The sequence below is a fragment of the Plecotus auritus genome (genome assembly GCF_963455305.1).
Source record: "Plecotus auritus genome assembly, chromosome: 3".
NCBI classification, from domain to species: Eukaryota; Metazoa; Chordata; class Mammalia; order Chiroptera; family Vespertilionidae; genus Plecotus; species Plecotus auritus.
In genome coordinates this window covers 194,089,656-194,102,668 of record NC_137772.1, presented here as the reverse complement: position 1 = coordinate 194,102,668, position 13,013 = coordinate 194,089,656, and the positions used below count along the sequence as shown (strand labels likewise).

General features: G+C 37.8%; 1 protein-coding gene across 1 annotated transcript in view; it reads right to left on the bottom strand.

Moving 5' to 3' along the window:
• SOX5 (SRY-box transcription factor 5) overlaps positions 1-13,013 on the bottom strand; it is a 403,151-nt gene that overhangs the window by 210,125 nt on the left and 180,013 nt on the right. The window contains exons 4-5 of the mRNA XM_080660592.1: positions 12,512-12,598; positions 1,287-1,459 (exon numbers count right to left, since the gene is read on the bottom strand). Coding sequence (XP_080516718.1) covers positions 1,287-1,459; positions 12,512-12,598 — 260 coding nt within the window. The remainder of the gene's footprint in view (positions 1-1,286; positions 1,460-12,511; positions 12,599-13,013) is intronic.

Below are 13,013 nucleotides of genomic sequence, written 5' to 3'. Positions count from 1 at the left end.
GCACTTGATTGAAAATGAATAAAACTTATCTACTCCAGTGTTTTGAACTACCATGTCTATGTAGATAATCTAAGACATTTAAGTCAGAACTCTCTTGATTGGTATTTCTACCTGTCTCTCACTTACTTCTAGAGCAGTGGTTCTCAACCTTCCTAATGCCGTGACCCTTTAATATAATTCCTCATGTTGTGGTGACCCCTAACCATAAAATTATTTTTGTTGCTACTTCATAACTGTAATTTTGCTCCTGTTATGAATCGTAATGTAAATATCTGTGTTTTCTGATGGTCTTAGGTGACCCTGCTAGTGGTTCTCAACCTGTGGGTCGTGACCCACAGGTTGAGAACCGCTGCTGTAGAGCCTGCTCTAATTCAACATCATATAGCCAGCTGCTGTTCCAAAGTAGCCCTCCTCCTGACTTTCCCTATGACTCAATACTTTTCTTCTGCCTTTTGCCCACTCAAAAATTCAACTAACCCTAACTTTTCCACCTGTTTATTGCTTTCTTCTTTTTACCATGGTCAACACCCTATCTAGTTTAGATTCTCACTCCTTCTTATTATCTAAAACTAGAGGCCCGATGCACGAAGATTTGTGGAAGAATGGGTCTTCCTTCCCCTGGCTGCCGGCACTGCCTTCCTTCTGGCCTGAACTGCCTTTCCACTCCGGCCCAGAGCTGCCTTTCTGCCTTCCCACACTGCCCAGAGGCCCAGAACAGCTGGGGTAGTGTGGAACGCTTACGTCATCGCCATGGCGATGCAAGCATCCCACCCTGCCCCTGGCCGCTCAGTGCCTGCGTATGCACATTAACCCACCATCTTTGTTGGGTTAATTTGCATACTCACACCTAATTGGCTGGTGGGCATTGTGAAGGTATGGTCAATTAGCATGTTACTCTTTTATGAGTGTAGATTCCTGCCCCATAATTGAAAATTTACTTTACGTGGTAAATCCTACCTATTCTTCAAAGCTCCATAACAAACACCTGTTTAATGAATTCTTTCATGTTCCTGACTGGAAATGTTATCTTGACTCTCCACAGTTTTTGGTACTTCTCTCATGACCTATCAACACCTTGATTATAATTACTTCCGTGTTACTCACCACTAACGTAGTGGATAACATTCTTCAGATCAGAGTTTGCTTTGCCATTTGCCTTTTTACTTATTTATGTGGGCACAAGGGGAGAGGGGCTTTAAATGATCTTTGTATGCCTAGGAGACTGACATAAATAGCAGGCAAAACAAAGCCTGAGGAAATTGACGGTGTCTCTACTTCTTACTCACCTGTTCTTGCTGCTGCTTGGCCAGCTCCATTTGCTGGCGTTGTTTCTCAATCTGAGATGCAGCCAGTTTCTTCTGCTCATCATGGGCAGCCAACAACTGCTCTCGCAGACTGGTCAGCTGATTGATCATACCCATAAGCTGCCTCTCCTTCTCAGCTAGGCTTTCAGGAGTTCCTGAACATAACACAGCAATAAAACAGGAGAAAGGAAAAATGAGAAGAAAATTTTTCAATGACAATGATTCTATTGCAGTGGTTGGTAAACTGCGGCTCACGAGCCACATGCAGCTCTTTGGCCCCTTGAGTGTGGCTCTTCCACAAAATACCACGTGCGGGCACACACGTACAGTGCAATTGAAATTTTGTGGCCCATGCGCAAAAGTCAGTTTTCAGCTCTCAAAAGAAATTTCAATCGTTGTACTGTTGGTATTTGGCTCTGTTGACTAATGAGTTTGCCGACCACTGTTCTATTGTATTGAGAACTATTCCAAATATAAGTATGCACACAAATCAACATTTTAACTCAATAGTAAAAAGTCATCATTATTTACCCATCATGAAATATCAGAATGAATAAATATTTTGATTTTTTTATATAACAAGTAATAATCTATAGTTTTTCCCCCTTTTATTTTACAAGTAAACTGTAGGCTGACTAGCTACTATTTTTAATGTTCTATGTTGAGGCTTGATGGACATAAGAAGTATAAAGTAAAAAAGAGGTCTAAAGCACAGTGCATGAACCTAATAGCTTTTAAATCAAATTAAAGAGGCAATACAAAGACATGAAAATTTAATAACTATAATTATTGTATTTTATCTTATTGATTTCAGAGAGAGGAAGGGCGGGAGAGGGTGAGATAGAAACATCAATGTTGAAAGAGAATCATTGATTGGCTGCCTCCTGCATACCCCCTAACTGAGGTTCAAGCCTCCAACCCAGGCATGTGCCCCAACTGGTAATTGAACCATGACCACCTGTTTATGGGTCAAAACTTAATCACTGAGCAACACCGGCTGGGCAATAACCATAATTATTAAGAGTTTAAGGTATTATTATCAATGATATGATTCCTTAAAAAGAATCTTGAGTAATCAGAACAAGGAATCATACATTAAAAGGAGGGGGAAATAGTCAATCAAGTATTAGACTCTTTTCTCATATGCCACTTAGACTTCCTTTAAAATAGTTAGCAGAGAAAATACTCAAGTTTGAGAATGTAAATTTAGTCTATCATGAAATGATATAATGTGGTTGGAAAATGAACAGAACATATTATGGGCAGCCAATATTACAGTTAAATCCAAAATTTGGAGAAGTCACAGCAGTTATTTAAAATAAGTAGTATCTTCAAGATTTTAAAGTACACCAGTGGTCCCAGACAGTTTGGCTCAGTGGATAGAGCATTGGCCCACAGACTGAAGGGTCTGGAGTTCAATTCCAGTCAAGGGCACATGCCTCGATTGCAGGCTCGATCCCCGGTCCCTGTAGGGGCAGGAGGCAACTAGTCGATGTGTCTCTCTCATGTGTGTCTCTCTTACATTGATGTTTCTGTCTCTCTGTCTCTCCTTCCCCATTCCACTCTCTCTAAAATTCAATAGAAAACTATCATCTTAGTCAGGTTAAATACATATTTGATACACTGAAGAGGTGAGCAGTTCACTGAAACAGAAACATTATTGCTTTTAATTGTTCTTCTAAAACTCACCAGATAGATAAGATCCCTATGCTAAAGTACTAGTGGAGGACAAAACATACTTTTTAATTACAATTTTCACTTGAAACATAAGACACTAAGCACTATTTTAATAATTCATTTGCCACCTGTATATGTAATTAGATAGAAGAATCTGTTATAACTCAGTCACCCTTCTCCATCCCACTGTATTTCTCCCTACTAATTTATGCTGAAAAAGCATGTGTTTTTTTAAGAGGTAGCAGCCAGATTTAGTGGCTTTTAATTTTCATGTGCTCATTTGGAATGGGAATAAAGTTTCTAATGTAATTTACAGGGGCTAGAAAAGAAACATCCAGAAAAGAAATTCTGAGTGAATATAATGCCATATATCCCCTGCCTTATTCATTGCAGGTGCTCATTAGATTCTCATTAATGATTTCTGATACTTCAGATATTTAGATAATCCCAAAAGAAGGACATTTAGTCCTGCCTGGGTGGCTCAGTTCATTGGAGTGCTGACCCATACACCAAAGGCTATAGGTTCAATTCCCCTTTAGGGCACATGCCTAAGTTTTAGGCTCCATCCCTGCTCAGCTGAGGTCAGGAGGCAACTGATAGGTGTTTCTCCCACATTGATGTTTCTCTCTCTCCCCCTTCCTATCTCTCTAAAAATCAATAAAAGCATATCCTTGGGTGAGGATTTTTTAAAAGGACATTTACTCTAAGAATAACTATATGACTATTGTAATTAGAATCCTAACATTAAATCATATAAATGCTGGGAAGATTTCTTAAATGAAAATATTCAAATAATGGTAAGATGTACATCTTTATACACTGTCAATAGAGGAGTAAACTGCTACCATATTTCTAGGATACACACTAGGAAAAATAACACATATCTTGTCTTGTAAGCCTCTCATCTTCAAGAGGGTGATTTCACTTCTAAAAAGCTATCCCAACAAAACTACTGAAAATGAAGATAAGTATTAATAAGTATTTGCAATGAAATATGAGAAACAATCTAAATGTCAAATGAGAATACTAGTAATTAAGTAATTAGGGGATAGCCAAAGAATTGTTAATGATATGGGAATTTGTTCATAATATAAAGCTAGGTGAAAAAGTTGGATAGAAATGAGACTTCTGTATATACACCTCAATGCATACACACATATAAATTTAGAAAAAACTGACAGAAAATTTATCTATATATCAATAATGGCTATTTCTAAGGAATGGGAGTATAGGTCATTTTAATGTTTTCTTCATATTATATTTAGAAAATTTTCTACAATGAACATTATTACTATTATTTACATACTTAGAAAACGTATTTCATGTAAATATGTGGAAGAATAATTTAAAAGTTTAAGGTGGCATTACGCATTTTAATAAGTGGTATGTCAATGTGTAAAGAAATATACTGATTTGATGATTAGTGTAAACAAATATGAGTGGCATCAGTATATGAAAGCTTAACAAAATCCTTTTATCTTCCCTCATTAATATAGACATAAATAAGATTTACTTTGGAACTTAAAGCAAGTCTAATTTCCATATGAGTCCATATTCAGTCACACGTTTTGCACCTTTAACCTCCCTTTATTGTGACCTTTTCACATGACTTCTCAGACACAACTCAATTCTATTTCAACTCCTAATTAACTAACCCTTTCTTCTCAATCTTCTTTACTGGTCCTTCCTCTTCTACCCACTCATAAAGACTCAAGCTTTCCTTTTGCTGGCCTTGACATAACTAACATGATTCAATTCCTAAATTCTATATGTCAACAATTCTAAGACATTTATTTTGTACATTTAAAAATCTCTGTCTAACAATGGATACTGTCTCAATCAATGAAATGTGAAGGCATATGCCAGCCCTAAGCTAGTCTTCCAGCCCTAGTAACTTATTTACAGATGCAGAATGGATATCCGTGAGTGTAGATCTCAGTTTTAAAATTTAACATGTATAAGGTAGAACTTTTCCTCTCATTTTTAAAGCATTGCCACCCAATAAACTTTCTAGGCTAACATATCAACATCATCTTCAATTCTCTTCTTAATTATCCATCCCTGCTATCCATTATATCAATATATTATAATTTTTCCTCAAAATATCTTTTTCTTCTTTAATTTAATTAATATAAATTACTCTTCATTATTATTATGTTCACATGAGTAAGTAATCAGTAATTATAGAAGGGTATAAGCAAAAGATTTCCTCTGTCTTTTAAAAGACATCACAATTAGTGGTGTGCGTTTTTTTGTGTACCCCATCCTTGTTAATAAAGATTTAAGCATATACCATGATATTTCTGTACTAGTTTATCAGGGCTGCAGTAACAAAATGCCACAGATTGGGTGACTCAAACAACAGATATTTACATCTATTGGCCAGATATTTACATCTATTGGTCACCAGGGTTGGTTCCTTCTAGGGGTTGTGAGCAAAGGATCTGTCCCAGACCCTTCTCCTTGGCTATAATTGGCCAACATTTTTTCTGTTTCTTCACATCATCTCTCTTTGTATATATCTGTGTCCAAATCATTTCTTCTTTAGAACCACACCAGTCTTAATTGGGTTAGGGCCCACCTGAATGAACCCATTTAAATTTAATTATCACTATAGAGACCCTATCACCAAGTACAGTCACATTCTGAGGCACTAGGGGTTGTAACTTCAACATAGGGATTTTTGAGAGGACACATTCAACCCATAAGAGTTTCCTCTACACTACTGACAATATAACACAAACACTGCTGTGCATGCTTAGGGAGGGCTCTTGTTCCAGATTCTCTTCTCCATCTCCTCTGCCATGTTTCATCTTTTTCAGGAATTGTATTAGCAAACTTTTAATAGAACTTACTGCCATTGTTTTTTTCTTTCTACAGGCCTATCCTCTAAACAGGCACCAAAATTAACTTCATAGAAAAAAAAATCTTGTCATATCACTTCCTCTGTTTAAACGACTCCACTATCTTCAGAATAAAATGTCAACTGATTTTTAAGAATGAATGAATTCATTCAAAATATAACCCAACCTTCCCACTTCCTTTGTGCATCTAAATTCTAGTTACACTGAATTTTCCCTCATACTTCCCAAATAACATCCTTTATAAGTGCCAACTACCTAACCATTCGTTCTTCATGCTGGAGCTCATGTGTCATATTCTTTATGATTTTTTTTCCCTTATTCTCACTAATACCAACTATTCCCTTTCTTAGGAATTCAAATAGTATGTCTCATTATTATAGCACTTACTCATTAATTGTATTATCTTATTTTCACACTCATCTCCTAAAGTCAACAGACACAGTTGTGACACAATAATTTTTAGTTACCAATTTTTATATCGTCATTACCTACTACAGGACCTGGCATATGCCAAACCATCTAAAACCATTTAATGAATAACATAAAGAATAAAGTCCATTCCCTTTATATCACTCTGAAGTTAGGCATACCATATATCTAAGGGAAATGTGGAGATGGTTTATCTTATAAAACAGTTGCATAAGTGTTTTGGTTTTGACTCAAGAAAGTTAAGCCAAGGAACTTATTCTTTTGTTGAAGAAAATTTCCCCATTTTTATAAAACCAAGATAAAGGAGTAAATCCTATGGCTTCATCTCAAAATTACCATGTTCTTTTTTTGTTTGTTTGTTTTTGTTTTTTTACCCTCATCTGAGGATATTTTCCCATTGCTTTTTAAGGAGAGTGGAAGAGAGAGGGAAAGACAGAGATAAACATCGATGTGAGAGAAACACATCGATTGGTTGCCTCCTGCACCAGCCCCGACCAGGGCCCAGGCCAGGGAGTAGCCTGCAACCAAGGTATGTGCACTTCACCAGAATCCAACCCGGGACCCTTTGTTTGCTGGCCAACCCTCTCTCCACTGAACCAAACCAGTTAAGGCTCAAAATTACCATGTTCTTTACATTATCCCCCAGTGTGTGGGGTGGGACTAATAAATGACCTTATGAATATTGGAAATTCCAATAATAGTGTTAAAACATTCTAGACTTTAAAAAGAACATTCCTTAATATAACGTAACAAAAGCCACCAGGGAAGGAAACCAGCTTTAGCCACCCCCCTCTGGAGTAAGATATATCACCATCCACCTATTATTTGGATTCCTTCTTCTGCTTTCGTTTCTATAGCGAATATATTGGGAATCCTGTTAACCCTAAACCATATTATAAATCAGTCTATGAATTGTCATTTCCACTACCACTCCTTACTCCAGACCACCATCAACTCTTGTCTTGATTAATACACCCCGTTTTCTAAACCATTCTACCTGGTACCAGTTTTCTAAACCATTCAACCTCCCCTAGTAAAACCCATTCTACCTGCTTCCTCTTCCCCTACTAAAACCCATTCTCCAATTACAAGTTCAGGAAGGGAAATCAAATCATGTCATATGCCTGTATGTATCATAAAATGCTGCATATATAATAAAATGCAAACTCCCTATCCTTAGAAAGCCCTGAATGATCTGCCCTCAACTTCTGTGGCATCATCACCTCCCACTTTCTCTTCTGCAAAAATGTTTCAGTCACATGGCCTTCTTTGAGTTTCTCTACAACCAATGTGCAAACATGCTCCCACCTTAAGGCTTTTGTACTCCAGTTGTTTCCCTTGGGAAACTCTTCACATAGGTCAGGGTTTCCCAATCTGACACTGATATTTTGGGCCATACAATTCTTTTTCTGGATATCTGTGTTTAGTGTCTCTGGCTAGGTGCTGGTACTACTCCCCATCTAGTTATAACACCCCAAACATGTCTCCAGACATTGCCAAATTTCCCCTGATAGAGCAAAATCATCCCCAATTGAGAAGTACATCAAATGGCTGGCTCTTCTCTTTAATCCATTCAGCATATATCCACAGAGTTCCTCCAATGTGCCTCACACTCATCTAGGTGCTAGAGATGCTACAGTGTACAAACAAGCCAGACAAGAATGTCTGCTTAATAGAGTTTGCATTTAAAGAAAGAGAAAACCAATCAATAAATCAATCAAACTCAGATCCAACTGGATAGCAGTATTTGTTGAATGAACTGAAAAATATAGCGAATAAATAGACTAACGGGAGAGAGTCTAAATTTACAGCTAATGCTTCTTTCAGTGGCGCTCTTATCCAATAAGAAAGCAAGGCAGAACCCCTCGGATTTATTACTTGGGATCTGATTCTTATCCCCAGGCTGCTTGTTTTCAAATGGTCTAATGTTATTTAAACAGAATTATCTCTTTCAGGCCACACACTGAATCAACAATCTCTTTTATCTCAGAATGTTACGTCACCTAAGCGGGGATCTACTTTAATCCACATGCTCAATCCACATAGGACGTCTTTAGTTCGCAAGTCCTAAAAGGCCATTGTATTGCTGAATGGATTATTTCCTCGAATCCATTACTGGCATTACAGAGCAATTTGGTGTTTGCCTTTATGTCCCAACTTCTAGAAAGTACAAAATTATAGCTTTCAAAAACGGCCATTTTTTTTTTCACTGTACTAACTTCAGTTGGCATTTTCTCTAACACCAGGTACCACACTTTGCCTGCCTAAATGAATGCCTTCTGAGTAGAGTGGGAAAGGTCCACCAGGGACAACGATGGGAAAGAAACCAGGCTCTAAAGAATTCTTCAAAGAAGGCAGGTGGAGAAACTGATCTAGGCACTTCTGAGTGGCCTCGCCAGAAAACCTCTCAAACAATGCCCTTCTTTTAAAACCTCACCGAGATAGAAATGCTATTTGAGAGAACTTTAGATGCAGATATTTTTTGTTATAATGCTACAAGTAAATTTAAGTCAATAGAATACAAAAGTTGCAATGATTTTACTGAGAACAAATGATCTGTTCAGATTAATCAGAGCCGCCGTGGGTCCCCGACACTGTCCTCAGGTGAAGTGCCAATGCAGTGACCTTCAGTGTAATGGAAGGGCACGCTAGCTGAAACAGTGTGTGACTCCACTGGTTGCCAGCTGGGATGCAGGCCCTGTGTTGTCCCCTTTCCAATAACTACAAGGCTATAAAAGGTATTGCTTTATCCTTCACAGGACCCTTATTCAGTGCCTTTGCTTTAGATAAGGGCAAAAAACTCTATACACTGTCCCATTACACTGTATGGCTGATTTGAGAAGAAGAAATAAACAATTTCTTCAGGTAGCTAATCAGTTTATTACATAGATGGACGGCTTGCTATCTGCAGAGCTTTTTAGGCAAACTGCTTTGTTCTGCAAAACTGGATCAAGTGTCCCTTTGTGTGTGTGTGTGTGTGTGTGTGCGCGCACACACGTGTGTTGGAGGACTGTTTCTAACGTAACTTTAACATCTAATTACTTCCCATTTCCAGAGTACCAGACCATAAAATGGTGTAAATTCATACAGGCAAAATAATCTAACCTGTAAAACAATTTTATGCTTTTAAAAGTGGTGACCTTTACTGACTCACATTGTTTCTTAAAAAGTGAGACTGACTTTAAACAGGTATGACAACAATTTATTGAGAGCGAAACTATCCAAACCAAAGACTATTTAGTTTTCCTACTACTTTTAAAAGTTTATCATTTTTGCCCTGGCTTGTGTTGCTCAGTGATTATAGCATTGGCCCATGTACTGAAGGGTCAGGGGCTCAGTTCCCGGTCAAGGACATGAACCTGGGTTGCAGGTTTAACCCTCAGCAGGAGTGACAACCACATGGGAGGCAACCAACCATGTGTCTGTCTCACATTGCTGTCTCTCTCTTTCTCCCTGTCCCTTATACTCTCTCTAAAAATCAATGGGAAAAATACCCTCGGGTGAGGATTAACAATAAAAAGAGTTTATCATTTTTACTCTTTCAAAAGTAAAAAAACACTTCTTTGAACTTTGCCAAGCTATAATTTTATTCCCTGTCTACATGCCCTGAAAGTAATTCACTCACAACGACTTGAAGCCAGCACTTAGGAGCTGAGCTCAGTCCTCACTTGGCTATAGTCTCAGATATTCAGAATAGGTGCTTGCTGACGTGTGCACACGTACAAACTCAGACACACACATTCACTCACTCACTCCACTTTTCCTGGAACCAATTAGGAGACTTGACTTGGGGTGGTGAACACACACTACAGATGATGTGTCGTAGAGTTGTGCACCTGAAACCTGTATAATTTTGTTAACCATGGTCACCCCAATAAATTCAATGAAAAAGAAAATGAAAGTTAAATGAAAACTGATCTGATTAAATAGAGGAGAAAAGTTTCAATCCACAAGAAGACTCGGTAAATATTGCAGGGGCTGTACACATCATAATATATGCAAACATTCTATTCAAATAATTATTCTAAGGTATAATTATTAAATCATCTAATAATGGAATAAAGGTCATACTTACCTTTCCCTACCCTGGCCAAAAACAGTGTACACAGTGTATGACTCCATGAGACTTACACCTTTATTTGCCTCATTAAAAAAAAAAAAAAAGCTGCCAAACAACAAAGCCATTGTTCTTGTCTAACTTCTGAGGTGGCATGAAAACCACATTCCTGGGCACCACATAATCATCCAGCCTGACCCCCCAAGATCCATTAAGTCAAATTTATTTACCCCCAGAGGGCAACACACTATTGTATCCTCTCCACTTTCTAGCCACCTAGGAACAATGGGGAGTAATTGCAACTGTCACGGGCAGTCAGCAGGAAAGGCAACCCAGCGCAGTGTTCCCAGTCTTCTGCCAAACCTGATCCCTGATCCGAGCACCTAATCACCCTGCCCCCGACAGAAGAAAGATCTACGGCTGCTTTTCAAACGCATCAGAAAACAGCTTTTTGAACAGAACCAGAGGACAATAACCAAACTTGTGCTCTGAATGTGAAGCTTAAAAAAAAACCTCAAAATTAAAGACAGAAACTTCTTTTGTGAGGGCACCACAGCTCCCTGAACTAACCCCACAGGCAAGCCTGAGAGAACAGTGGAGCGTCCTCCCTCTGAGCTTCTGAGCTTCGCATCGCTGCTGTGGCTGCTTTTAAGTCTGACTTGTGATCAAAACAAGGGAGGGGAGCATGCTTGTCCTCCAATGGAACACAATCACAAGGTTTGGGACAGGCGGGCTTCTCTGTGCTACTCTCAGTGATTACCTGGGTCAGAGGAGAATAAAGAACCTGGGAGAATAACAAGTCCTTTATCTCAGGCGCAAATGGGTTAAAATGCAACAAAGTAATATAAAGGATATGCTGCCTGAGAAAAAGACACTATTTTGTTCTCTTTAAACTTTGTTTTTGAGCTCTTTAAGGCACATTATTATTTGTTTAAATTGGATTCAATTATAGATTTTGTTGATTAGCACCCATTCATTCTCTCATCACCCATTCGCACCTAGTCATAACCTGAATATACCTAAACTCCAAATAGATGATGAAAAGTGAAATACTCAAACATTTTCTGGAAGTTTCAAGTTACTGAGATGTTAGTGGCCTGTGGGCCAAACGTTTGAGAAGACTGATCTACACTTTGCCTTCCTCCTGGATGCTCCGAGGTGGAGCCTCAAGAGAGACAATGGCCTCTCATAGGGAGAACACCTGTGCATGCGGACATATGCAAAAAGTTGTTTATGCCCATATTTCTACATGCATATTAATATACATAGATGTTCAGTCCCCATCACAAAGTATACAGAGTAGCATATAACAATATTTTAATAAGTACTTTTTTTCTAAAAAATGATCCTTTAGAACTCAGAACCAAAGTGTCCTATTAGCAACAAACAGAAAACCATAGACTGCACACATGGATCTGAGAAAGCACACTTTTAAATTAATTTGAAAGGATCATTTGACCATATTTTTATATAAACTTTAATCTTCTCCTCTTGTTATTAGTATAAGTTTATTAAGAAATGAATATTCAGCCTGGCTGGTGTGGCTCAGTGGTTGAGCATCGACACACAAACAAGGAGGTCACGGGTTCGATCCCCAGTCAGGGCACATGCCTGGGTTGTAGGCTCAATTCCCAGCAGGGGGTGAACAGGAGGCAGACAATTGATGTTTCTGTCTCATAGATGTTTTTATCTTTCTATCCCTCTCCTTTCCTCTCTCTCTCTCTAAAAAAATCAATTAAAAGTAGATATGAATATTCAGTACTATCTGAAGCCCATATAGGATTTTTCTCTTTGTTGTATGTAATTTCTGATTCAAACACACACACATACACACACACACACACACACAACACCAAAAACATTACCCTTATTAATACAAAGCAAATTTCTTTTAAATTTTCCCCATTAATCATTCTGGTTTCAAATGTAGATTATGTACATCCATACTTCTAATATGTAGAATATGTGAAATCACCTCAAAATATGCAGCTTTAAACTCTTCTTTAGATTTTCCTACTTAAGAAGTAAATCACATATCTTTTAATGATGAAAACCAAAGCCTTCTAAAGATACAGTAAGGTTATTTTATTAAAACAACACACCACTTATCACATAAGGTACAAAGAGAGAAAATAAGAACCCTGATATATTTTGGATCTAAATAATTGTAAACATATTACCTTTTATTTCACCAAAGTTCCCTGATCCCATTGCAAGAAGCTTGTCTTTCCAGTCCTTTGATAGTAGCTTTTCAATACTGGGGGTTTCTAAGTAAAGAAGAAAAAAAAAATAATGTAAGCAAATCAACATGACTATCTTTACAATGGAGCTCATTAAAAGCCTATCTGCTAAAAATAAGGCCGTCCCTATCCCAGCCCCAGTTCATAATGACTTCATCAACAAACTGATAACAGGGGAGGAAAAAAAGAATGTGTTTTGTCACCTGCTGTTTCAAAATCATTAGCTTTTTCCTCTTGCAGAACAAAGCCCTTCTAATTCTTTATGACAATGGGTACATATAAACCTGCAGTTCATTGTTTTTCAATTTGGTGAATAAATTCCTGCTATAATGGGTGCTTGTCAATTTCAGGGTGTTAGTCTGCAGTCAAAAAAATAATTATGTTGATAAAATTCAGAGTAAAAAAAAAAGGCAAAGAATTAGCTCTTAAATCTGCTACATGT